Source organism: Sciurus carolinensis, chromosome 3 (genome assembly GCF_902686445.1).
Source record: "Sciurus carolinensis chromosome 3, mSciCar1.2, whole genome shotgun sequence".
NCBI lineage: Eukaryota > Metazoa > Chordata > Mammalia > Rodentia > Sciuridae > Sciurus > Sciurus carolinensis.
In genome coordinates, this window is record NC_062215.1 from 108887979 (window position 1) to 108915722 (window position 27744).

At 36.8% G+C, this 27744-nt stretch overlaps 1 protein-coding gene across 2 annotated transcripts in view; it reads right to left on the reverse strand.

Moving 5' to 3' along the window:
- Positions 1-27744, reverse strand: part of Ccdc148 (coiled-coil domain containing 148) — a 327462-nt gene that overhangs the window by 36323 nt on the left and 263395 nt on the right. For both annotated transcript variants that reach the window (XM_047547038.1, XM_047547039.1), the window contains one exon: positions 24646-24764. In XM_047547038.1, the coding sequence (XP_047402994.1) occupies positions 24646-24764 (119 nt within the window). The remainder of the gene's footprint in view (positions 1-24645; positions 24765-27744) is intronic.

Here is a 27744-nt window from a genome sequence, read left to right on the forward strand (position 1 = left end):
CACAATCTGGCTATGGTGAATTGAGCAGCAATGAACATTGATGTGGCTGTATCTCTGTAGTATGCTGATTTTAAGTCCTTTGGGTATAGGCCAAGGAGTGGGATAGTTGGGTCAAATGGTGTTTCCATTCCAAGCTTTCTGAGAAATCTCCATACTGCTTTCCAGAGTGGCTGCACTAATTTGCAACCCCACCAGCAATGTATGAGTGTTCCTTTTTCACCACATCCTCACCAACACCTATTGTTGCTTGTATTCTTGATAATCGCCATTCTAATTGGGGTGAGATGAAATCTTAGGGTAGTTTTGATTTGCATTTCCCTTATTACTAGGGATGTTGAACATTTTTTCATATATCTGGTGATTACTTGTACATCTTCTTCTGTGAAGTGTCTGTTCATTTCCTTAGCCCATTTGTTGATTGGATTATTTGTATTCTTCATGTAGAGTTTTTTGAGTTCTTTATAGATTCTGGAAATTAGCGCTCTATCTGAGGTATGGTTGGCAAAGATATTCTCCCACTCTGTAGGCTCTCTCTTCACATTTCTGATAGTTTCCTTTGCTGAGAGAAAGCTTTTAAGTTTGAATCTATCCCAGTTGTTGATTCTTGCTTTTATTTCTTGTGCTATGGGAGTCCTGTTAAGGAAATCTGATCCTGAGCCAACAAGTTGAAGATTTGGACCTACTTTTTCTTCTATAAGATGCAGGGTGTCTGGTCTGATTCCGAGGTCCTTGATCCATTTTGAATTGAGTTTTGTGTAGGGTGAGAGATAGGGGTTTAATTTCATTCTATTGCATATGGTTTTCCAGTTATCCCAGCACCATTTGTTGAAGAGGCTATCTTTTCTCCATTGCATATTGTTGGAACCTTTGTCTAGTATGAGAAAATTGTATTTATTTGGGTTTGTGTCCATGTCCTCTATTCTGTACCATTGATCTACCTGTCTATTTTGGTACCAATACCATGCCGTTTTTGTTACTATTGCTTTGTAGTAGAGTTGAAGATCTGGTATTGCAATACCCCCTGCTTTGCTCTTGCTACTGAGGATTGCTTTAGCTATTCGAGGTTTTTTATTCTTCCGGATGAATTTCATAATTGCTTGCTCTATTTCTGCAAGGTACATCATTGGGATTTTAATTGGAATTGCATTGAATCTGTATAGTACTTTAGGTAGTATAGCCATTTTGACGATATTAATTCTGCCTATCCAGGAACATGGGAGATCTTTCCATCTTCTAAGGTTTTCTTGAATTTCTTTCTTTAGTGTTCTGTAGTTCTCATTGTAGAGGTCTTTCACCTCTTTTGTGAGATTGATTCCCAAGTATTTTATTTTTTTCGATGCTATTGTGAATGGGGTAGTTTTCCTAATTTCTCTTTCTGAAGATTCATCACTTATGTATAAAAATGCATTGGATTTATGAGCATTGATCTTGTAACCTGCTACTTTACTGAATTCACTTATGAGTTCTAAAAGTTTTCTGGTGGAATTTCCAGGTTCCTCTAAATATATAATCATGTCATCAGCGAACAGGGATAGTTTGAGTTCTTCTTTTCCTATTCGTATCCCTTTAATTTCTTTGGTTTGTCTGATTGCTCTGGCTAGAGTCTCAAGGACGATGTTGAATAGAAGCGGTGAAAGAGGGCATCCCTGCCTTGTTCCAGTTTTTAGGGGGAATGCTTTCAGTTTTTCACCATTTAGAATGATATTAGCCATGGGCTTAGCGTAGATTGCCTTTATAATGTTTAGGAATGTCCCCACTACCCCAATTTTTTCTAGTGTTTTGAGCATGAAAAGATGCTGTATTTTATCAAATGCTTTTTCTGCATCTATCAAAATAATCATGTGATTCTTAACTTTAAGTCTGTTGATATGGTGAATGACATTTATTGATTTCCGAATGTTGAACCAACCTTGCATCCCTGGGATAAAACCCACTTGATCGTGGTGCACTATCTTTTTAATATATATTTGTATGCGATTTGCTAAAATTTTGTTGAGAATTTTTGCATCGATATTCATTAAGGATATTGGTCTGAAATTTTCTTTCCTCGATGTGTCTCTGTCTGGTTTAGGTATCAGGGTGATATTGGCTTCATAGAACGAGTTTGGTAGGGTTCCCTCCTCTTCTATTTCATGGAATAGTTTGAGAAGTATTGGAATGAGCTCTTCTTTAAAGGTTTTGTAGAACTTGGCTGAGAACCCATCTGGTCCTGGACTTTTCTTTGTTGGTAGGCTTTTGATGACCTCTTCTATTTCATTGCTTGAAATTGGTTTATTTAAGTTGTTTATGTCCTACTCGTTCAGTTTAGGTAGTTCATATGTCTCTAGAAACTTGTTGATGTCTTCGAGGTTTTCTGTTTTGTTGGAGTATAGATTTTCGAAATAGCTTCTAATTATGTTTTGTATTTCACTCGTGTCTGTTGTGATGTTTCCTTGTTCATTCCAAATTTTAGTAATTTGAGTTTTCTCCCTCTTTCTCTTTGTTAGTGTGGCTAAGGGTTTATCAATTTTATTTATTTTTTCAAAGAACCAACTATTTATTTTGTTAATTTTTCCAATTGTTTCTTTTGTTTCAATTTCGTTGATTTCGGCTCTGATTTTAACTATTTCCTGTCTTCTACTACTTTTGGTATTGGTCTGCTCTTCTTTTTCTAGTGCTTTGAGCTGTAGTGTTAAGTCGTTTATTTGTTGATTTCTACTTCTTTTTTTGAATGCACCCCATGAAATAAATCTTCCTCTAAGTACTGCTTTCATAGTGTCCCAGAGATTTTGATATGATGTGTCTTTGTTCTCGTTTACTTCTAAGAATTTTTTAATTTCCCTCCTGATGTCTTCTGTTATCCATTCATCATATAATAGTGTATTATTTAGTCTCCAGGTATTGGAGAAGTTTCTGTTTTTTATTCTGTCATTTATTTCTAATTTCAATCCATTATGATCTGATAGAGTACAAGGTAGTATCTCTATCTTCTTGTATTTGCTAACAGTTGCTTTGTGGCATAAAATATGGTCTATTTTAGAGAAGGATCCATGTGCTGCTGAGAAGAAAGTGTATTCGTTCTTTGTTGGATGGTATATTCTATATATGTTGGTTAAGTCTAAATTGCTGATTGTGTTGTTGAGATCTGTAGTTTCTTTATTCAATTTTTGTTTGGACGATCTATCCAGTGGTGAGAGAGGTGTGTTAAAATCGCCTAGTATTATTGTGTTGTGGTCTATTTGAATTCTGTAATTGAGAAGGATTTGTTTGACGTACGTGGATGAGCCAATGTTCAGGGCATAGATATTTATGATTGTTATGTCTTGCTGATTTATGCTTCCCTTAAGCAGCATGTAATGTCCTTCTTTATCCCTTCTGAATAGTTTTGGTTTGAAGTCCACGTTATCTGAGATGAGGATGGATACTCCAGCTTTTTTGCTGTGTCCGTGTGCATGGTATGTTTTTCCCCATCCTTTCACCTTTAGTCTATGGGTGTCTCTTTCTATGAGGTGAGTCTCTTGCAGGCAGCATATTGTTGGATTTTTCTTTTTAATCCAATCTGCCAGTCTGTGTCTTTTGATTGATGAATTCAGGCCATTAACATTCAGGGTTATTATTGTGATATGATTTGTAATCCCAGTCAATTGACTCATATTTGTTTTTGACATGATTTGGTTTCTCCTTTATTTGGCTATTCCTTTAGGTTAGTTCCTCCCGTTGCTGATTTGCATCGTTGTTTTTCATCTCTTCCTCCTGGAATATTTTGCTGAGAATGTTCTGTAATGCTGGCTTTCTTTTTGTAAATTCCTTTAGCTTTTGTTTATCATGGAAGGATCTTATTTCATCGTCAAATTTGAAGGTAAGTTTTGCTGGGTATAAGATTCTTGGTTGGCATCCATTTTCTTTCAGGGCTTGGTATATGTTGTTCCAGGCCCTTCTAGCTTTTAGGGTCTGGATTGAAAAATCTGCTGATATTCTTATTGGTTTCCCTCTGAATGTAATTTGATTCTTTTCTCTCGCGGCCTTTAAAATTCTGTCTTTATTTTGTATGTTAGGTATTTTCATAATAATGTGCCTTGGTGTGGGTCTGTTGTAATTTTGTATGTTTGGAGTTCTATAAGCCTCTTGAACTTGATTTTCCATTTCATTCTTCAGATTTGGGAAATTTTCTGTTATTATTTCATTGAATAGATTGTTCATTCCTTTGGTTTGTTTCTCTAAGCCTTCCTCAATCCCAATAATTCTTAAATTTGGCCTTTTCATGATATCCCATAATTCTTGTAGATTCTGTTCATGATTTCTTACCATCTTTTCTGTTTGGCCAACTTTGCTTTCAAGATTAAATAATTTGTCTTCAATGTCTGAGGTTCTGTCTTCCAGGTGTTCTATCCTATTGGTTATGCTTTCTATGGAGTTTTTAACTTGGTTTATTGTTTCCTTCATTTCAAGTATTTCAGTTTGTTTTTTTTTTCAGTATCTCTACCTCTTTATTGAAATGATCTCTTGCTTCCCGTATTTGGTCTTTTAACTGTTGATTGGTGTGATCATTTAATGCCTGCATTTGCTCTTTCATCTCCTCCTTCAATGCCTGCATTTGCTCTTTCATCTCCTCATTAGCTTCCCTGATCGTTTTAATTACGTACATTCTGAACTCCCTTTCTGACATTTCTTCTGCTGTGCTGTCATTGGGTTTTATTGATGTAGTATCTAGGTTTGTTTGGGACATTTTCTTCCCTTGTTTTCTCATATTGGTCAGTTGTCAGTGGGACCCTGAGATATTGCAGTTTTCCGCTACTGGCTTATAGTGTCCCGGTAGATTTCCAGTGTATCACCTCCCAGCCTTCAGTAGCCTGATGTCTTGGAGGAATCTGATAAAGCAGCTCATCCAAAGAAAACTGCCCCTAGCCCCCTACTGGTTCCACGGTTTGGAACTGGCTCTGTGCGGAATTGTTCTCACTGTGGGCCTGCACCGTGCAGCTGGCCGTGTGGGAGGAGCCCACTGCCGGAGTGTGGAAGGCTACCTTGGGGAGACTCTAGCTGCCCTGCCCGGCTCCAATAAGCCACCTCTATCTGGGCCTGCCACCCAGGCCGAGCTTTACCCAGTGGGCAGACTCACCTGTGGCTCTATTTCAGTCCGAGTCTCTCAATGCCTCCCCTTCTTAACTCCTGGGTTCTGGAGCGACTAGGGGTGCAGTCTCCCTCTAGGCCGCCATCTTGGATTGCCCCGTGAAGAGAGCCTGCAGCCAGAGTGGGCAGAGCCACCTGAAGAGGTCTCTGGCTGCCCTGCCCTAATCCCAGAGGCTGCTTGCTGATCGCGGCTCTCCGCTGGTTCGTTGCCGGAGTACGCTGCGCTGCAGGGGCTCCGGGACTTGGAGCTTGTTCTGGTCAGAAAGGCTCTCACTAGTGGGCCAGTTCCTTTCCGAGAAACTGGAGAAGCTGGCTGTGTGGGCGGGGCCCACCGCCGGAGTGCGCAGGGCTGCCTGTGGATGACTCTAGCTGCCCTGCCCGGCTCCGATAAGCCACCTCTATGTGGGCCTGCCACCCGGGCCAAGCTTTACCCAGTGGGCAGACTCACCCGTGGCTCTATTTCAGTCCGAGTCTCTCAATGCCTCCCCTTCTTAACTCCAGGGTTCTGGAGCGACTGGGGGTGCAGTCTCCCTCTAGGCCGCCATCTTGGATCGCCCCCTAAATCTATTATTTCTTCAACATTTATTGTCTGGCACAATAAAACCACCTAAGACTGCCTTTCAACTTCCTTGTTCCATCCTGGAATCAGTCATTTTCTGCTCTAATTAGCCCTGGTTCCTTTAAGTGGGAAATTATATTTAAAAATCAATATCTAGATACTAAGCATGTTCACTGACAGTGGATTACCATTAGTTCTAGGTCCTACATTGTCACTCTCTAGAGAGAAAAATTACTTAAAAAAGAAAACATTGTAAGTTTTTGCTGATACTTTCATTTTATATTTAATATTACAGTTTATATTTTATTTAATCTTGTTATCTTTTCTTTTACACTTAGTCCCAAGTCCTGCTAGCATTAATATGTACATTTATATGCTTTATCCTCCTGCAAATATAAACTATTTCAAAGACTCAATTCCAATGTTCCTCTAATAATAAATGTAATGAGTAAAGTTCAAGATTTCCTTCTAGAACTTTTCACCTTAGAATACATTCAAGTATACAAAGTACATTTTTGAAAAGTTACCTGAAATAAGTTTTTCCTCATGTGATTATATTATCTTAATTGAGAGGGGTTATAGAATTATTCTTTTTGTTTTTAAATGAGTGTCTGAAACTTGTGTTTGCATGTCTGATGGGAGACCCAGAGGCTGGGTGGAGAGTTTGCCTGAGCATGGATCCTACTGCCCTCCGCCCACCTTCTTGGCTGTTTTAGAATTATTCTTATGATAATTAGGAAAATTTGAAAACGGAGTGGAAGCTAAATGATATTTTGGAATTATTGTTCATTTTCTCAGGCATCATAATGGTATGGTGAGTAAGTATATGATTTTCTTATTCTTAGCTATTTCATGTCAAAATAGTGGTAAAGTGTCTGCAATCTTCAAATGGTATGGTAAAACAAAGTGTGTGTGACAGAGAACCAGTGGTGAATAAAATAGGGCAAAATGTTAGAAATTAGTAAATTGGGATAGAAGTTCTTTATACAATGCTTACTACTCTTCTGTAGATGTTTGGAGGCAGGGGTCTACTGAGGGTGAGGACATCGATGTCTATCTACCCCAGTGCACTCAGACATCAGAGATCGAGATCTGAAGGCACGAATCTAATTTTAATTAGGATCGTACAGGACATATATAGGCACATTATCCAATCAGGTTAACACGTTTGTTAAAGCATAACAGAGTCAGTCAATAGGTGAACTATACATTGAAGTAGTGTAAACAAACCAAGTATGCCTAAGTAATTCTGCCCAGCAACAGGTCTGAGACAAAAGACTCAGGGTATGGTAAGCCCCAGCACATAGCATGAGGCAAGGCAGCGCGGATGAGCTCACATCATAGCTTGCTGGGATGCTTGACAGAGCCAGGCCTCCCCTCAGCTCTTAGCTCAACCTCAACAGCTGCAAAGACCTTCATTCCATGGAGTCTTCACCATCACCTCAGTTTCTCTGTCCGGACTATGGCTTACTTAGACCATGGTGTCAGTGACTGCTGTCAGATATGCTTAAGGAATGTTCCCTACACTCTTCTTTAATCTTGACATTCAAAATAAAAATGATGAGATCTGTCATTACACCAGAATATTTGTTTTAAATTCACAGATAAAGGTGACTTAATAAAGTTTTTCTTTTTAATTTAGGTTTCAAAGAGTTGATAGACTCATTTTAATACACATCATTGGAGATCTGCTTTGTAAATAGCCTATTGCTTATTTGGATAAACAAACCAGTGGACAATATTTTTCTTTTGTTAAAAAAAAAAGGTGAAGGGAAAAAAGAAAACATGGTGATTATTTCAATTTGAATTTTTAAAAGTGATCCATACACATGAGCATTAATGCTTTACCACTGTTAATTAACATGGGTATTTGGGGAAAAACCTTCTAATTTTGCTGTTTTGACAGAAGGGTCAGACCCTGGAGCTCCAAGTGCTTTCCTGTAGAAGGGAGCAGACAGGGATGCAATCAGATGAGAATGGTGTATTAGGTTTAATGGAATTGTCAAGCTTTCTTAGCTTCTTCTCATCATTCCAGTTCCATTTACCTAAAGGCTAGATAGAGCCCAATTACATAAAAATATTTTGCTTTTAAGTAGCAATATTAACATTCCTCCCTTTTGCAGTCCTACTAGGCATAAGGCCAGTAAACTTTTTTCTGTAAAGGACCAAATAATAAGTTTTTCAGACCTGTGGTCCATACAGTCTCTGTGACATCTATTAAACTCTGCCATTGTGGCACACAAAAGTGACCAGAGACAAATAAATAAGACTCTGTTTTAATAAAACTTTAATTATGAACCCAGAAGTCTAAATTCCATATAATTTTCACAATATGCAAATTATTCTTTATCTTCCTTTTTGAAACATTTAAGAATGTAAAAATATTCCTAGCTTGCAGGCAATACAAAAGCCAGGCAGAGAGCCAGATACATTCCAACCCAGAGAACCAAAGGGAAAACCTTATGGTCGAACTTTTGTGTTGGCTGCCTTTTAGCTGCCTCACTTCACTTTAGTGAAGGAAAGAGGTTCCTTTAGATGGTGTGACAGGTCTTAGCAGCTATGCTCTTAAGCCATTGAGTAGACAGTAGGAATCTTATCCCAGACTTCTAGGATGAAGGAAGTCTATGAGCTACTCTATATGGGGAAGTTTGCCTCAAGTTTGCAAAGAGTGTGCTCAGAAGGATTCTCATAAAGTAGGTAACAATAACTGTGATCTTGGTCTATCAGCCCAACATCCAGTAAGAGATGGAGAGAGGTATCTCATTTGATTCCTCTTGCAAATGAAACCAGGTCCACACTGTCTGTACTTTGGTACCTGTAGCTTGACAGATCCATCTTACGTTAGTACCTCTGTACAATAAAATTGGCTTGTGTTAAGACATAAACTTGTCTTACTTAAAAAAAAATGTATATTCAATACTGATACAAATAACTTCCCAAGGAACAATCTTTATTTGTAATAATTCATATACTTTACTGATACTTTCACAGTGATCCTGAACCATGATGTGCATGAGTCGACATGGTGGGCTGCTTTGGCCACTGAGGGTCTTCCCCCTAAACCCTATTGATAAATGGCAAAAGAGTTGAAAACAAACTCCCTCCCAGGAGAACTTGCAAATGAAAGGCCTTATAGGTATGGAGGTAGATAAGGGGAATAAGAAATATATAACTATCCTCAATATTTAAATAGTTGCCAAGAGAAAAAAGGTTTACATTTGTTCCACATGGTCTCAAGCAATAGAAGGAGGATCAATACATGAAAGCTCCTGGAGACAGATCTGGGATTCTTACCAAAAAGTTAAGAAATAAACAAAGAAAAGAAAAAGATTCTATAGTTGTCTACAGATAAAATGTACTTCCAAAAAGATAGCAAGTTCAGCATCAGGAGGTACATGCATGCCTAGGTCATATGAACATGTAGTGGAGAAGTAGCAGAAAAAATTTAAACATTAAAATGATTGAACCAGATGAATTTTAAGATCTATTTTAAGGCATTGCAAACCTTTACTGCTTAGGCTTGACAATTTTGAGATAGTGTTCTATTCTTTGTTAGGAATAAAAAGTAAACATATAAGTCAAAAGAGTGAGGAAATTCCTTATTCCTCTAGTTTAACCAGAACCAAGATAAGTGTGCTTCATTCAACTACAGCAAATTGATACCCTACCATTTTCCTAGCAGTGGTTTACCCTAGTTATAACCTTTACTCCCCTTAATGACTATTTCTTAAGATTGAATTACCTACAATGTGCCACATATGAAGGTATGATGGCAAAGACAGACATAAATTCCACTTTCACAGAATTTACTGGAGAAAATAAAAATTTAACAAGTAATTACAATAAAAACAGCATTAAGATTGCACAGGTAAAGGGCACTGTGATGGTTTTACAACAGAATGACAAATTACTTGATATTCCTCCTATTGAAAGAGTGAATCCAAATCCCCTTCACCTGAATCTGAACGGACCTTATGACTGTTTTGAATAGTAGATAAAATGGAAGTAACACTATGTGATTTGCATGGTGTGGTCATGAAAACCATGAGACTTCTGCCTTCTTTGATGAAAGATGTGCTCCTGGACCCCTGAGGCACCATATGGGAAGTTCAGCTGCCCTTAGACCAACTTGATTTTAAGAAGCCAGATTTCATGGAAAGTATGCTTTGCTCCAGTTTACAGTTCTCAGGATTGTTAGTCAGCTTTCCATCACTGACAAAATACATGAGATAATCAACTAAAAGGGAGGAAAAATACATTTTGGCTCGGAGTTTAAGAGATCTCAATCCATGGTTGCTTGGCCCTAGTGCTCATCATGTGAGGCAGAGTGTGATAGAGGAGGCCTATTCACATCAAGACATAGAGGAAGCAAAAATATAAAAGAGAAAGAGGAAAGGGCAAGGTCCCCATATCCCCTTCAAGGGGATGACCCAGTAACTTAACTTCCTCCCACTGGACCTGACCTCTTCAAAGTTTGACCACTTAGTAATAGTACTATAGACTGGAAACCAAGCCTCCAGCATTGACCCTTGAGGGACATTCAGGATCCAAACTGCAACACCAGCTATATCTCACCCAAATAAAAGAGGTTACCAGATTATTTCCATTCCCTATCATTCAAGGTACACCCAAGACATTCAGGTCTTCCCAGTTGAGACTCCAGATTTTAGAATCTCCATCCCTTATCCAAATTTCTGGCCCACTGAAGTCATGGGTATAATAACATTATTGCTGTTTTTGCTAATAAGTTATGGGATAATTTGTAATGTGACAACAACTTATATCAACAGGCACTAGAAGTATATATCAAGAAGACCTAACCTCATCTAGAGATGAAAGAAGGTCTCTCTGAGGAAGTCACATTTGAGCACAGAATGCACAGGAGTTAACCATGAGTGTTGTAGAAGAAATGTCCATTTGAACACCCAGCAGAGGCAAGAGATACTGGGGCCCTCATAGAACTGGCATAGTAGTTAGGAGATTGAAGAGTTAAGCTGAATCCAACTGTGTTCATCCTATAAGCAACCTTAAGGCTTCTGAATTTTAGCCAAAGTGTGAAGAAAAACCACTGAAGGATTTTCAGTATCAAAATAGCACAACTGGATGTGTTTACATTGAGAGCAAGGCTGAGGAGTACAGTTGCAATTCAGAGGATGATGGCCTGATCACAGTGATAGCAAAGGGCATCAATGTTTAAAAGGCAAATTCACCAGATTTAATAAGCCCTTGGTTATAGGAGTAAGGGGTGAGAGAAGAGGAGTCACCTGGGCCTCTAACTGGGCAGAGGACCACACTGGAGGAACAACTGACTGGAGGGAGTGATGAATAGCTCCATCTGTGGAAAATTTGAAGTGCTAGAGAGAGGGCCATGTGGCAAAGCCCAGGAGACAGCTGGGTAAACACTCTAGATAAGGAGGAGGGTGCGGAGAGAAACTAACAATGTATATTTTACTCCAGGTACTTCACATATGTCATTTCTCATCATTCTGATAACAACCATGTGGAAGTGCTCAGAAAGGAAGGCACCTTGGTCATAGGAGTAAGAAGTGGTAAGGCAGGAATTTCAATACAGATGCTCTTTCTTTATGTTCAAAGTGAAGGACACTAAACTCCCTTCCACATGAAAATAAATAGTCATAGCACTGGGTGAAACTGTTCAGATTTGGAAAGCAAAAAATCAGCATTTGAGAATACCTTAGCAATTAGAGGGGTGGGGGATGACCGGAAAAGCCCACAGTTTTGAACAGGGGCCAGAGCAAGAGAGAGTTGTACAGGTGGTCTAAACCACAACACAGAGAGCAATGCCAGTACGCCCCGTGATACAGTGGGCTCACTGGTGCCCTGGTATATTCTGAATGACTAGAATGTTCTATAGAGTATGCCAATGCCACAGTGGAGAAGGGAAAGTATGTGTGTGTGTGTGTGTGTGTGTGTGTGTGTGTGTGTGTGTTGACATACACACATTACGTTTTTAATAGTATAGACCCTCAGGTATGGTCATATCTTCTTTGAAAATTATGTTTTTTTCTTTTAAGAAATAATTACTGACTTAAAAAATAGAAGTAATTATTGGCTCATATTGGCCCCTGATAATCATGGTGCCTGTTGAGCAGGTGCAATATGACAGGAATTGCCTAAGTGCTTTCTAAGTTTTGTTGTTTTTGCTTCTCACTACAACCATGTGGGGTATTATTTTTGGCTTCCATTTTTTTTTTTTTCTAGGCAAGGATAGGACTCCTGACCTTAAGACACAAGGTGACATGACAGTGAGACTCTAGCTACACATAATGAGCTGGGTGTCATCTGAGTTAACTGACCATAAAGCTAGGAGTGCCCAGCAGCACAGTACTCATGAAAGTGGACTGGACCTGAAAACCTAGGTAAGTCACACAAACATGTGGCTCACACTTCCAGCCTGTCACTCTTGCCACACTGATATCCCTCTCTCAACTCATAACCGTGGTCCACGGAATGTTCTCAATGATTAGTTGGTCTACACATGTATTAGCTCCAGACAGAGGCAGGCGGCTATGGTGAACCAATCTGTTGAGAGTGGTCCTTAAAAGGGAATAGAGAAGGAAAATTTTCCATATGGATAAAATTTCAAGAGAATATTTCAGTTGCTTTAACTGAGATAAAGAATTAGTCACTGGCATATATTAGATACTCAGTAATTTTTTAAGTGAATAAATCATGGATTAGTAATATTTAGTGGGTAGTAGCTAATGGTATTGACAATTTGATTAGGGGCATTAAAGAAATAAAATTGGGAATTTTTGATAAGAAGAGAGAAAGTCTACGTGGATAGACATATTGGAATTGGTTCACCACACAGGAATGTTGTGGAGGTGGTTTTAAATAATTAGGAGGAAGAGATGACTTGCTATGTGTGTGTCAGTCTTCTTCCCCAGCAGCTTGGTACTTGCTCAAAGTACTCATGATAAAATGCTTCTAGTGATCTAGGCATTACTCAAGTACATTGATTTGCCCTTATCAAGGCTAACCTGGATGCTGTCACTCTTGACAAGGCATAATACTCCAGTGGAATTAGTAGTGTTAGTTAGTTACAATATTATATTGCACTGTTTCTATGATGAGAAATGTAAAAAGAGAAAATGGATTTTCTTTCTCTATACACCCTGTTACTGCTATCTGTGCACTCACAAAATTCATTCCCACAGAACATTGCTACTTCCTAAGAAATTCCCTTTGGTAAGAAGTAAGGCAATTGGCTGAAGTGCAAGGATTCACTACATCATTCAGAAGCTACTGTCCTTATAAAATAGTGGAATGACCTATTAAAGACTCAGAGACAGCATGAGCTGGGAGACATTATCTTCTGTAAAACTGTGGTTTTATAGTAAAACAGTGGTTTTGTTCTGAAGTAGTGACCAATATGTGGCACTGTTTTTCACAAAGCCAGGATATACACATAGGCGGACCAATAAATACATATGGAATGATGCTTTTCACAATTAATCCTAAAGAACCATTTAAAAATATTCTGTTTCCATCCCTAAAACTCTAGGTTCCTCTGGTTTTAACTTCCAATTCTTCCAGCAATAGGACGGCAGTTATACTGAATTAGGAGCTGATACAAAGTACTTGCCCTTTGGGATTTACCATGCTACTAAGCACACTGACAAAAATGATGTTACATTCCTGGTTGGAACTACTGACCTACCAGAGGGAATAAGGATGCTACTATTTAACTGAGGTTGGAAAAAGGAGATGGAATTCAAAGAAGTCCTAGGACACCTTCAGGTATCGCATGCCTAGTGGTAAAAGTAACCCTGTACAAATGGGTCCCTTGGAAATTAAAGTAGGAGGAGTCAATCTAATAGGTAAAGAAACCTGCCCAGGCAAGATGTTGGCTGAAAGCAAAGAGTATGTGTAATACATAGTGGAGAAGGGAAATTATATATTTGAATTGTGATCTTGACCATTTACTGAAGCAAGGACAATTTACAGAAGGAATGTATTCACTCTTGATCTTGAGGTGATATATACATATGTGTATATATATATATGTGTATATATATATATAAAATATACAAACACACAGAGTAATATCTATCTACTTAGAATATATACACTAATTTTCTATCTTAGAATAATACTAATTTCCTGTCTACTTTCTTCACCCTTGTGTTGTCATTAGTAACAAACTTTAAATTTAGTACTTAGGTTGCAGGTTATTCAGATGGATCATAACGGTATTAGAAGACAATTGGAGAAAAATATGTTACCTAAAGATCTTGCACTTGGAGTGGATGCTATAACAAACAAGAGTGTGAGTTAGTTCCCTTTGAGAACAGTGTGAATATGTTTTGGGTGGTAGAAATTAAAATTATATGGTGTTAGGTAAAAGTGATTTTTGGTTAGGTATAGAAAGAAGGGCATGTGTTGATTTTTCCAACTAAAGTTTCATACTGGGGAAGGCATTCTTTTTCTCTTTTTTCTTAGCTTCTGAGCCCCTGTCCTCTTTTGAAGAAACGCCCCCATAAGATGATGCCTGATGCTTGCTTTCCTAGCCTCCTTTGCAGCTGGAGTACAAGCATGTGACCTGAGTCAGCCCATCACATGCTTCACTTGGAAGCAGGGCCTGTGGGGACACTCTCATGACCTGGTCACGGCACTGTGGCAGGAATACAAACAGAAGCAGCATTGTCAGTAGAGATGTCCACATTTGGAGATAGCAGAGGAGGAGGCAAGCCATGGTATCTAGTGGGCAATGGTTGGACTTGCCAGAATAATTCTGTGGAGGAAATGGGATTACAATCCTGACTCTTTCGTATCTTCCAAGCCTCTGTTACTCCTAACTGTCTTCTAAGATTGGGTCTGCAGCATTACTTATGATTTGGTAAGTTATCCAGATACATCTCATTTAAATCTCTTTACTGCATAATTGAACTGGAAATGATTTCTGTTGTTTGCAAAACAGAATCTTAGTTAATACAGGGAGTACTACACGTTTTCTAAGATTTCTCGCAGTTCTAAAATTATATGACTCTATAGAACGCATAATAAAAGACTTCTAAAAACTCAGATTGTAAGCATGCTCCCTTCACTGACCTTCTAACTCTTACTAAATATGACCTGATAGCTGAATGTATACATGTGTGTGAAGGTGTGTGTATGTGTGTGTGTGTGTTTCTTTAGGCAAGGGTAGTTTCAAAGAAAGGATAAACATAAAGTGCTTGACCCTTTGTTGTATCTACCACAACAGAGGCATTTCGTGAAAGTTGCCATGAGATTTTTTCTAATCCATGGCTTTAAAATAACTTTATTTAACTATAGCTACAAAGTTTCTGCCTGCCTTGGCCTGAACCTTTGTAAAATCTTTATAAAATTTATGCCTACAGAGTCAGTATTTTATTATCTGTAAGTGCTTAATGAAACCCCTTAGTGAGGGGACTAGTTTTAAAGACATCAATAAGGTCTGGAGTAGCTGTCTTCCCTCCACTTCACTCACAAAATACTGTTTGAGGCACTGGAGAACACACTGACCCTTCGGGGCCAAGGAGGACCAGCAAATCATTTACTTCTCTGTATTATTGTAAATTTTGAATGGGAGAAAGGAAATAGAGTTTAAAAACAACCTAATATACTATGAGGAACTTTTTAATATGTATAGCACTAATTGTGTACCAGGATAAACATCTTTGCTATTGGGGAGGAGTATTTGAGAAAATTGATCTCAAAAGACCATAGTACCTAGATGTCTGATTGGAATTATAGTATCTGTGGTTACTTCATTGAAGCATCCATGTGAAACAAAAATAACAGTTATTAAAGGGTTACAATAATGCCATTTTATATTAAAATGCATCAAAAGCATTTCTGAATATTGCCTTCCCTCTACCACACACACACACACCATTTTATGATATGAACAAGTATCAGCAAAGTCGGATCCATTTGGCAGGTAGTAGAAACCCAGTAGACTTTTAAATGAGTCATGATTTCTAAAATCGTAAGTCAATGTTTTGAAAAATAAAGTAAGAACAGATGAAAACTACTAAATAGAAGACATTCCTCAATTTCCTGTGGTTTGGAAGGGACCACAGATATACAGCCAGTCTTGTATACATTAGGAACTAAATCATCATCCAAGACCCCTACAATGACCCTCAGCTGTCCCATCTCTGCCCAGCTGGTGTTTTCTCGGCCCGCTGGCATAAGCTTGCTTGATTTTCACATTAAAATGACTATATGTTGCTATGATCATAAATTTCTTAGCCTCTTTCGAGTGTCAATCATACTTGCTTAGCTAAGCTCCACTGAAGAACTTGTATAATTTTATAGAAATAATCTGTTTCCATGCCCCAAAATATACATATACGTACATACCACAATTAATTATGTTATCCTGATGAGTAGGTCATAAGTATTGTCTTTATTATTATTACTACTTTAGACAAAATGACCTCAATAGCATGTTGGCTATCACCAAGGTCCCTTTCAGTCTTTTAAATTAATGCTAATATGCAAAGCACTTCTAATACACAGCCAAAAAACAAAACAGATAGCTTTACTAAGAACTATATTTGTTTAATGGCTCACAGTGATCCTTAATCTACATCATTTGGCACATCCATTTGGAATGGGGATTTGGTTGACAGGAATTTAATGAACAAGAGAATTTCCACCAATTTTGGGAAATCTGCTGAGAAACAAAAACATAACAAATGTTTGTAAAGTTTCTGATTAAGTCACTTTACTAAACATACTCTTTAAAAATCTCAAACATTAGACTGTTTCAAATGCCCTTAATGCCTTCCAATACAACGTGCTGAAATTTGCACATTATTGAGAAAAGACATGGAAAGTAAAGAGAAACATCTGGTTTTACTACTTAGAAAATGCAATAACTGTCAATTCCCTGATGTTGGCAAGCACCCCAAAACACATACTAGATTAGCAAAGCCAATTTAGTGTTAGGAAGGCAGCTGGTGATAGTTTCTCTCTTCCCAAATGGTCATCCACATCTTGAACTTTGAATGTTTTCTGTTTTACATCACAGGAAGATGTTATTATTTTGGGGAAAAAAATGACTAACAACAATTTTTTTTACTTGCTTTTTTACATTGCTCTTTAGAAAGTAGCGTTTTCTCCATTAAACACACACACACAAAGTCCTTGTAGAAAAATATGCAAAACGTCTGCTTGAAGAGAATTTCTAGAATGATAAACTCTTCCATGAATATACAGTTTCATTTACATAATTTTCCCAAACAATTTCAGTGAAGGTATAGCATTGAAAAAATGAAATTATGGTCATTTCTACAAAATGTGGAGTCGTCTCAAGAAGCTTATGGATGATTCTGGGCCCTTACTTAAGAAAGTATAATAATTCTAGCACAATGATTCTCAAACTTTGGAATCTCTGAGGATTTTTATTTTTAATGTTGGGGCCAGAATCCTATCTCAGAATTATTGATTTAGTTGGGGTCTGGTTTGGGCATCAGGATTTTCAAAAGCTCCCCTGGTTATTCTAATGTAGCAAAGAATGAAAGAACAGCTGCACAGGTATTATATTAGCATTGACTGATAATGTTCTTAGAACCTCAACCATCCAGCTGGGCACAGTGCCACATGCCTGTAATCCCAGCAATTTGGCAGGTTAAGGCAGGAGGATCTGAAGTTCAAAGCCAGTCTCACTAACTTGACAAGGCCCTGAGCAACTTAGAGAGACCCTGACTCTAAATAAAAAATAAAGAAGGGCTGGGATATGGTCCAGTGGTTAAGTGCCCTTGGGTTTAATCCCTGTTTTTTTTTTTTTTTTTAAACAAAACAAACCTCACATTTGTTGATTTTGCCCAACTTCAGTTCTCCAGTTATAAAAATGATATCTAGAGGAACTATTAAGCTCAGTAAATCTGCTTTGAGAAAACTTTTCTTTAAGTAGACAGTACAATATAACATTTGTATTCATATCTTTATTTTCTCTGGAAATCATGATTCCTGTCAGGCATTACACTGTTATAGAGAGGATAGGTAGGTGAAGTGTTCCAATGTCAAATCCATCAACTTCTATCCTAGTGGATCAAACTCTGATGGTTAGAGCTTAGGAATATTGAAATAGCCAGTGGCAGCATATGTGGGTCTGTACTTTAAGGTTAAGTAGGTCTGATTATGTTACCAGAAGATTCTGTGAAGACCAAGGCCTATTTCAGGGACAAAAGATAGAAGGGCAAGGGTAGTAAAAAGTATTTAAGACCTGAAGAATGCAGAATAGTGAAAAAAAGCAGGTTTTAAAATGTTTTGAGTTCTATAAGGCAGGCGGAACCTACCAGTTGCCCAACCCTGCATTGCCAGGAGACTGCTGTGTTCTATGTTTTCACTGTCCAGAATGTGTTTACTGACCCATGAGGATATTCTGCAGCTAAAATGTCACTATACAAATTAAAATGTGCAAAAAGTATAAAATATACACCAGATTTCAAATATTTGGTATGAAAAATAATGTAAAATATCTCATTAATAATTTTTATGTTGATGGTCTATTAAAATGATAATATTTCTGTATAGTATAGTGGGTTAAATGAAATATTATTAAAGTCAATTCTACTTTTTTTAAAACATTTTAATGTGACTACCAGAAAATTTAAAATTACCTATGTGATCCACATAGTATTTCTATTGCATAGCACTGACTTATACCCTGCAAAAGGGGAGGATATTGAGGACACTAAAGAGAATCAGAACATTCAGAGAGATAAACCACCCACTTCTCTCCTTGGAGTAGGTAGCTTTATCTCTAATAGAGATTACAGCTTGTACTTTATCCCCAAAAGGCTATTCTGAAATGAAAGAGCCTGAGATACTTCTAACGGAAAAGTTCCATCTTTCTTCACTATCTTGAAGAAGGGGATTTATATGGAAATTGAGATTAGAGAAATTAAGAAGTTACTATTCCTCATATATTTGGAAGTACTCTAAGTGAGGAATTGATCTCAATACAAACTAGAGTCTTTTATTAAAATCAATATCAAACATTGCATAAATTTTGAACCCTGCTTTTTTTTAACCATCATGCATACATTAATATTAATCTCTCACCAACAGAAAAAAAAAACTCAAATTGCTTTGCAAAACATTTAAAAAGTAGTTCTGAAATGAATACTCTTCAGCAACAAAAAGAAAAAAATAACAATGACACATACCACAACATGGGTGAACCTCAAAAACATTATGCTAAGGAAAAGAAACCAGATGCATTCCATTTATATGAAATATCCAGAAAAGGCAAATCTATTGTGGCAGAAATAGATTAGTGGTTGTTTGGAGCTGGAAGTGGGATGGAAGACTAATGCAAATGGATAGGAAATATCTTTTTGGGTGACGGAAATTTTCTAAAATGATTCTAGCAATGGTTATACAACTTATATAAGTTTACTGAAGATCATTGAATTACACACTTAAAATGGGTATTCTGTGACACATTGTTCTTAATAAGGAAGATTATTTAATGTTAAAGGTAATGGTGTTTAGTAGTTTTCAGTAAGGCATGATGCATTTTTGTACATTTTTATGCAAAGATACGGAAAGGGGAAAAGTAGAAGAAATTGAAAATTATTAACAACCTGATCTTTGACAAGCACCCAAATAACTGCCAACTTATTGTTAGGACAGCAAAAATGAAATGAAACTAGGAATTAGATAATGAAAACATCATTTCAAATTTTGTAGAAGGTGGCCAAAGATGCAGAGAAAAAAGTAAGACGATATCTGAACAAATTTATTAGAAAATAAAAGACATTGAAAACACAACAAGTAAAGTTTTCAGCATAAGAGATCAGAAAAACTCAATTATCTTCAAGGTTGTACTTCTTTCTTTGTCCTTCCTCAGACTCCATGTCCAATGAAAGAACTCACCAAGGCTGACTAATTTCAATACTTCATAACTATCTGTCAGCTCTTGTAACACCTCTGCATCTCCACTGACACTTCCTTAGTGCAGACTTTTTTTTCATAATAACCAGTTTCTATCCATTCCAAAATAATTTCCAAACTTTAACCAGAAAACTCTGAAATTTGCTAAAGGACCTATGAGAAGACAACTAGAAATAGCGAGCTATTTTGGAAGTGTGTTCCTAGATTGTAGATTAAATTTGATATTTGTGTTGGTTCTCCTTAACAAAATTTCAGTGCAAAAAGTCAATAGGATTTTTAAATGAAATTTGACATAAGAAAGTTATTTTTAAAAAGAACAATGAGTGAACACTTGTTCTATTACATAGCAAAACAGAATGATTGAAACAGCATGGTATCCATGTAGCAATATAAATATAGATCTGTTTTTATTTAATCAAGAGGCCATATGGCTATACAAATATAATTAGAAATGTAATATATAATAAAGTTGGCATTTCAAATCAGTGGGTAAGGATGAATCATTAAGTAATTGGTATTGAGATAGTTGGCTATCAATTTAGGGGTAAAAAAGTAAGTCAGACATAACATTTTCAAATAATTCATGAAAATAAATTCCAAATGACCATCAAGCCAATTTTAAGAAGAGGTATGAAGAATATATATTCTTTTCAAAGAATTAGGTAGGTTCATTTACAGGGATACCATATATCATTTTGAAGTTTATGCTTTACAAAAACGATTTCTTACCAGGTATAGAAAAATGGGGCACAATGTACAACTTTGCCTCAGCCTGCCACCCTGCATGCCATAGTTGGGAAGGGAAGGCTTTTCCTATTTTGCAGTAGGGGATATGTGCACTCTGTTGCCAGAAGGGTGCACTATTTCTAACTGATGCACAGATCTTATATGTTAGCAGCAATTAATAAATAGGAGTTAATAGTAAATACATAATAGTAAATACAATTTGTACATACATATTTTTTTCACACATTGTTACACTGAATTTTGTCCTCGCCCCCGCAAATGCATATGTTGAAACTTTCATTCTCAGTGTGATGGTATTTGAAGAAAAGGCCTTAGGGAAAGAATGGGGCCCTCATGAGGGCATTAGTGCCCTTTTAAGACTTCAGAGAACTTCTTGTCCACATTCCCCTGCAAGTGAGGATACAGTGAGGAGACTGCCCTCTGTAGGCCAGGAAGAGATAATTCATCAGAACCCCACTCTGATCTTAGATTTTTAGTCCCCACAACTGTGAGAAAAATATGTTTCAGTTGTTTGAGTCACCCAATCTATGATATTTTGTTATGAGAGCCAGAGATAACTAATACAATGGTATTGCATTTTATAACATACTAAGGATTTATTTTGATGATGTTATTAATTTTGCTTTTTATGTAAGTACATAAGGATATGTCTATGTGGGTCAAATAGCTATAACAGCAATAACTTTCAGAGAAGAGACTGCATGAAGGTACTGATCAAGCAATAACTTGCTTTAACTCAAATGTTTTAATTTTTATAGGAAAGTCTTCATTCTTATGTGTTTTATATGAAATATTTAAAATGTTTAAATATTTTGAGGAAAAATTATGTTAGAGGTGTAAAATAGTCAATTAAAATGAAAAGTTGTACCCAATTTGTATACAATGAATCAAAATGCAGTCTGTAAAAATAAAAAAGGAATAACATATTTAATGAATATTTACCGTGTTGTTGGCAGAGTTACTTGAATTTACCATTTGATCCTTGTAAAAATCCTATGAAGTAGATATCATTTATATCTTAATTGTATAGCTGATGAAACTGAAGCACAGAAACATTAATTAATTTACCCAAACATCAAATAGCCATAAAGGAGACACACAGGATTATAATGACAACTTGATTCTAGAGCCTTCCCTCCTAACATCAATAGCATGTTGAGAAATGAAAAGAGAGAATTAGGAAATTAGGAGGCTAATAGAAACATTGGCAAAAACAATTTCTATAATATGAAAATTTCAAAAATATAGTAATTGATTAAGAAAGTGAAGTATAATTAGTAAATAAAATGAATTGCTATATCTTTATTATCTTGTTAAGCCAAAGGAAATTATTAATAGTCAACCATTTCTGGCCTACAAAATTGAAAATATCATGTTGTTCAATGATCAGTTTATGAAAATTATTTTCAAGAACTTTACTCTTGAAATTTAAAGACAGAAAGAGGAATTAAATGACAGACATTTCCAAACCCTCAGTGCTATGTGTGTGTATTTTGAAGACAGATCTGGAAGTTATTTCAAGCCTCTTATTCTGATATGAAAAAAAATATGTACCTACGTTAAAATACCAAACATGAGTTTTGTGAATTTTACTGTAACAATATGCCAAGAAAATGTTTTAACCAATCAACCAAACAGTGCCAAAATGGTTACAAAAGAACACAACTTTTGGTTATTGTCAGAAGCAAAATCTATCAGCAAGTTTTACACACTGAACTCCATCTCCCTAAATCACAGAATGAGAACTTTGCTTCTATCTACAACATCACAGTTCTTCTGAGAATTATTACTCAGATGTAATCCTGATATTTTAAAGTTCTTCCTTCCTGATCTCTCATTGGCTTGTAAGTACTGGAACCAAAATTATCTGAATCTATGGTATTTCATCAGAGTAGTTGAACTTACAAATCATAGAACCTTAATAGCTGATTAACTCACTCAGCCTTCAGAAATTATACAGTTACATTTTACACAGGACAAAAGAGACCCTTGTGGAGGTTAAATGTCTGACTTTCCAAAGGTCATACTATATTCAAGGAAGAGTTAAGAATAAACTCTGGTCTTTGGCTCCTAGTCCTTAGTACTTTTTGCTATGTTATGATATGGCTAATTTTTTCCTGTTATGTAATGCAGATTAATCTGATTTTCTTTTTCTTCTTTTCAACTGAAGTTCTGAATCAGCTAATCTTGATAATTACTGGGACAGGAAGTGAAAGACTGAAATGATTCTGTAATCAAAGAAGCTCCCTGCCATGAGGAATGATCCTTTTAGAAGCTTGTCCCCTAATGCTGGAACTCCACATCTGTTCTGCTTCCCACCCCTCTCAATTCCTGTGATGCGTTTCACTTTCCCAGGCAGTTTTTGACTGTCCAGCAGTCTTTTGACCACTGCCTTTGCCTTGCCTTTCAGTATTTAGCTGTTTCGGGGTTCTTGTCTTCTTCCTTATTTCTGAACCATAGCGCGGCCCATCTTCTGGTATCCACTTTCATCTTGGTTCTCTTCATAGTGAAGATTAGACTCAACTCAAAAGTCTTAATTCTTGGAAAATAAAGTGAATTTCACCAGAAAATCCTTAGTAATAACTAGCATCTGTCTTCAGATTCACTCTACCACCTTACTGACTAGAGGTTGAGATAATTGTCACAAGAGTCACAAAGTAAATTTCCTAGAGACAGTGAACCTCATTGTATGAAATAATAATGTTTCCCCAAGTAATATAGAAGTCCGAGAGGAAATTTTTAAATAGGATTTTTCATAGCACTTTGAGGTTCATACCAAAATTAAGTGGAAAGTACTGAGAGTTCTGGTGATTTACTAACTTAGGTAAATGCATTAGGGAAACTTACTAAAGAAAAACTCACTATGATTTATGCTATAAAACAAGAGATCTGTCTTCAATTTATCATTTGTGAAAAGATAACTAAGGATCTAGTTAAACTAGACAACTATGCCAGTTATCGATTCATTGACTCTCCACTCCAAGGCCACCTCTCATTGCTTTGTGAAAAGGCAGCTAGACCCCTATATCTCCTTTGCAGCTGCTAATATATTAAACTGTGCTGGAAAAGAGTGCTGAAAGGACACTGCAGAAGAAAAAAGCTTTCCTTCCTGATTTCAGTTGTTCCTACCATTCAGTGGCCAGCAGCACCCATAGAACACCCAATGTCACCTTTACCCTTGGAGTTCCAATGGAACCCATGCTGAGTTTTCCATCAAATTTCAGAAGTACCTCCATAATCAGATTTCCATTGAGTCATGCAAGCTTCCCAATGGCCAGCTTCCAGCTTTGGTCTGCTTGTATCCCCAGGGATACCCAAGAACTCCACCAACATGTAGTGGGCCATAAGCACAGGAACTACAATGAGGACTGATTTCTAACCATGGAGAGGGGGGTCCCCAATTCCAAACTTGTTTCTTTCATTGGAACTCTCCTTCAGTCCTTGGTTATTCTTGAGAGTTCTTCTTACCTCTTTATATAACATGGATTTTCTGTTATAGAGTACAAATCTTCATATTAAGCTTTTCCTATTGTATTAGCATGTTGTTTCTGCCTTCTTTTTCTTTTTCACTTTTTTTAAACTTTTACAGACTGCATTTTGGTTCATTGTACACAAATGGGGAACATCTTTTCATTTCTATGGTTGTACACAATGCAGATTCATACCATTCATGTAATCATACATGTACATAGGGTAATGATGTCTCATTCCACCATTTTTCATACCCCCCTCCCTGTTTCTGCCTTCTAATTGACACTGATTGATACAGTAATCTTGAAACTATAATTTTAATCTTTCAGTGTACTCATACAAAAAAATGATGAGATTGTACTAGTTGATATCAAATATCTTTTCCAGCTATAAAATTACTTGATTCTAGGAAACTCTAGGAAATTATTTATATGTGGCATGAAAAAATATATTATGAATAAAGAGCAGCACTTATAGTTAGTTGTGTAATGTTTTCCCAGCCTCTGTCTTAGTAAACGGGTCTCCCTTCTCATCAAAATAATGTTTTTCGCCTTCTGCATCAAAATATTAATTCACAGCACCAGTATCATTTCACACACACAGTGGGCAACCCAATATCATAAAATCCTCTGAGAGTTTTAACTAGGAAGCTAACTAGGAACAAAAATGGAGACATAGAGGTTTATGTATGAATAAAAGCTTTAAGTATATTATAGAAATAATTTTATCCATTTGCAAATATGAATTTTGAATGACTACATTAAGTATAAAAAATGCTCTCTCTGATATTGTTTATCCTAACACATTACAGAAGAATCCATTTACCACCTCCGTCATCACACAATTTAGCACCTCTCTTTTACCTTTCTCTGTCTCTTACTGACTGTTCAGCCATTAATTTCTTCAGTTCTTCTAGACGCTGTAGATCTCTCATTTCCATTTCTTGCCATTTCTGCTCTTTCTTAGCCCAGTATTTTCTTATCTATTGTATAAATGTTATACAAAATTTAAATTAACAATAGATAAAAACAAGGGAAAGTCATAACATTATCCATTTGTTCATATAGCAAAGATTGAATTTAAATGGCATTTCATCTTTTTTGTTTCTTATAACTGCCTATAAAATATTGACAACAGAAAAAATAAATTAAAACATGTTTTGAGAAACTTCATGGTTTAACAACTTCTGCAGTGAAAATGTAACTTGTGCTGAGTCCAAGGTTTTAATATATTGCTAAAATAATCAACTTTCAGGGAACCACAATAAAAGAATGTTACTGCCTCTAAAGAATATGACCTACCTGTTACTCAAGAATATTTTTATCTTCTTATGGTAATGCAGTCTTTAACAAATATAGCATTAGAACTCTTTTTACTTTAAAAGCATGGGTTTGTTTATGCTAATGGACAGCAGGATGTTGAAAGCTTTATGCTTCTGGGGAAGTGGCAGGAGATGGGTAGGAGGAAGGAGGGAAAGAACAAATTAGCAGGGTTGTGGTAATCCTGACTTATGTGGTAAAATAAAGGTCAAGCTTCTCAAGTTCAAAAAGGTGAGTGCATTCTTCTTCCCAGGCCTATTTTATTTCTCTTCTCTTGAAATGGAGGCAGGATGAGAAAACCAAGTATATATATGTACTATTTTCAGGGGGCTGAAGCCATTATTCAGGATTCTCCAGTGTGATGAGGTAAGTTAATGTTTATTTGACAGAGGTCCATTTTACCACTCTGGTCTGCCCTGTGTGTCTGGGTCAAGAGACTGGGTCTTGCTGGTGGAAGAATGAGTGGCACCTCAGTGATGAACACCGGTGAGTGATTGGCAGCAGAAGCGGGGTATTGGAGAGGCTGGATTACCCTCACCCCAGTGTGGCATCCCCTTTTGAGAGATGGATATGAAGAGCTAAGTCGTTTTCTGACTGCCTTAGCACCATGGTCTCAGAGTCCCAGGAGATCCATAAGAAGCCTCCCAAACTCCATGGCCAGAACCATAGCAACTCTTCAGCCACAATAATGACATTGGTTCAGTGCTTAACGAATATCTGAATGAGCTCCATGTAAAGTGATATTTACTCCCGAGATGACTAGGGTTTGAGTTTAGGGAGAATAGAGGGAAAGCTGGAAAGATGCAGCACTAAAGATAATGTGAGAGAGAGAGAGAGAGAGAGAGAGGGCAGAGAAGGGTATCAATGACTGACAAAGTATGTTCCGAGTTCTAAATGATAAGTGCCAGGAATTCTCTTAATATCAGATATGAAGATGTTAACAATGGTTATTTCATCTTCATCTGGGAATTATAAGTGATCTCTCTATTCTTTATGCTTTTTTTGTACTACCTTATTTTTCTTTCACAGTGAGTATGTCTTTCATCTTCAAGAAAGAATTAAAAAATACTTCATAACTAAATTTGAAAAATAGATACTGAGTTAAAGAACATTTTTCTCTGCATTGCAACCAACCAGCAATGTTCTTTTGCTCACAGCATTGGTCTTGGAGGAAAAGTCAGTGGTCCTCCTGCAGACATTAACTTGACCATAGACAGAGTGAACAAGATTGCTGGGACTTTAGTGAATCTCAATACAAATTATTTCTATTCTTAACTCTCTGGTACCCTCAGCCATTACTGTAGTGTAGAGTTCCCTCTCTCTCTCTCTCTCTCTCTCTCTCCCTCTCTCTCTCTCTCTCTTACTCTCTCTCCCTCTTTTCTTCCCCCTGCACTCCTTCCCCCTCTCTCAGTTTACTCCTTCATAGTGCTTTCTTTGGGGCCCTCTGGGACCTCTGTGTCATCATTCAAATATACTGCACATCCTCAATCTTCAGATCATTACCTCCTTAACTGAAATTCTCTTGAGTGAAGGATACTCATATTCTGTTGCCCTATGCAACAAAGGGCTTGGCTTAGTGTGGACATTTTCCTCAGTATAGTTCTTATTTTTTAATTAACTAAACTTCACGTTTATTTAAAATTTCTTAGATTTTACCTCATGTGCTTTTCCTGTTTTATAATATCATTAGTTTATCATATTGATACTACCATTTAAGAGCAAAATTGATACCAGATTGTATTTACACTCTCATTGCACTTGATTTTCTATTTTTTAAAATTTGTTGTGTTTAAATATACATGACAGTAGGGTGTATTTTGACATAATATACATACATGGGGTGCAACTCTTTGCAATTTTGATCCCATTACTGTAGTTGAACATAATGTGGAGTTACACTGGTCATGTATTCTTCTATGAGCATAGGAATGTAATGTCTAATTCATTCTACTGTCCTTCCTATTCTCATTCCCCCCTTCCCTCCATTTCCCTTTGTCTAATCCAATGAACTTCTATACTTTCCATCCCTATCCACCCTTGCTATGGGTCAGCATCCACATATTAGAGAGAACATTTGACCTTTGGTTTTGGGGGACTGGTTTGTTTTACTGAGCATAATTTCCAGTTCCATCCATTTACCAGCAAATGCCATAATTTCATTCTTCTTTATAGCTGAATAATAATAATAATTATGTGTATATACCACATTTTCTTTATCCATTCATCTGTCACAGGACACCTAGGTTGGTTTCCTAGCTTGCCTATTGTGAATTGAGCTGCTATAAACATTGATATGGCTGTGTCACAGTAGTAGGCTGATTTTAAGTCCTTTGGATATAAACTGAGGAGTGGGATAACTGGGTTAAATGGTAGTTCCATTCCAAATTTTCTAAGAATCTCCATACTGCTTTCCATAGTGGTTGCACCAGTTTGCAACCCACTAGCAATGTATGAGTGTACCTTTTTCTCCACATCCTTGCCGACATTTATTGTCATTTGCATTCTTGATAATTGCTATTGTGACTGGAGTGAGATGGAATCTCAGTGTAGTTTTAATTTGCATTTATCTAATTGCTAGAGATATTGAATATTTTTTCACATATTTTTGACCATTTGTATTTCTTCTGTGAAGTACCTGTCCAG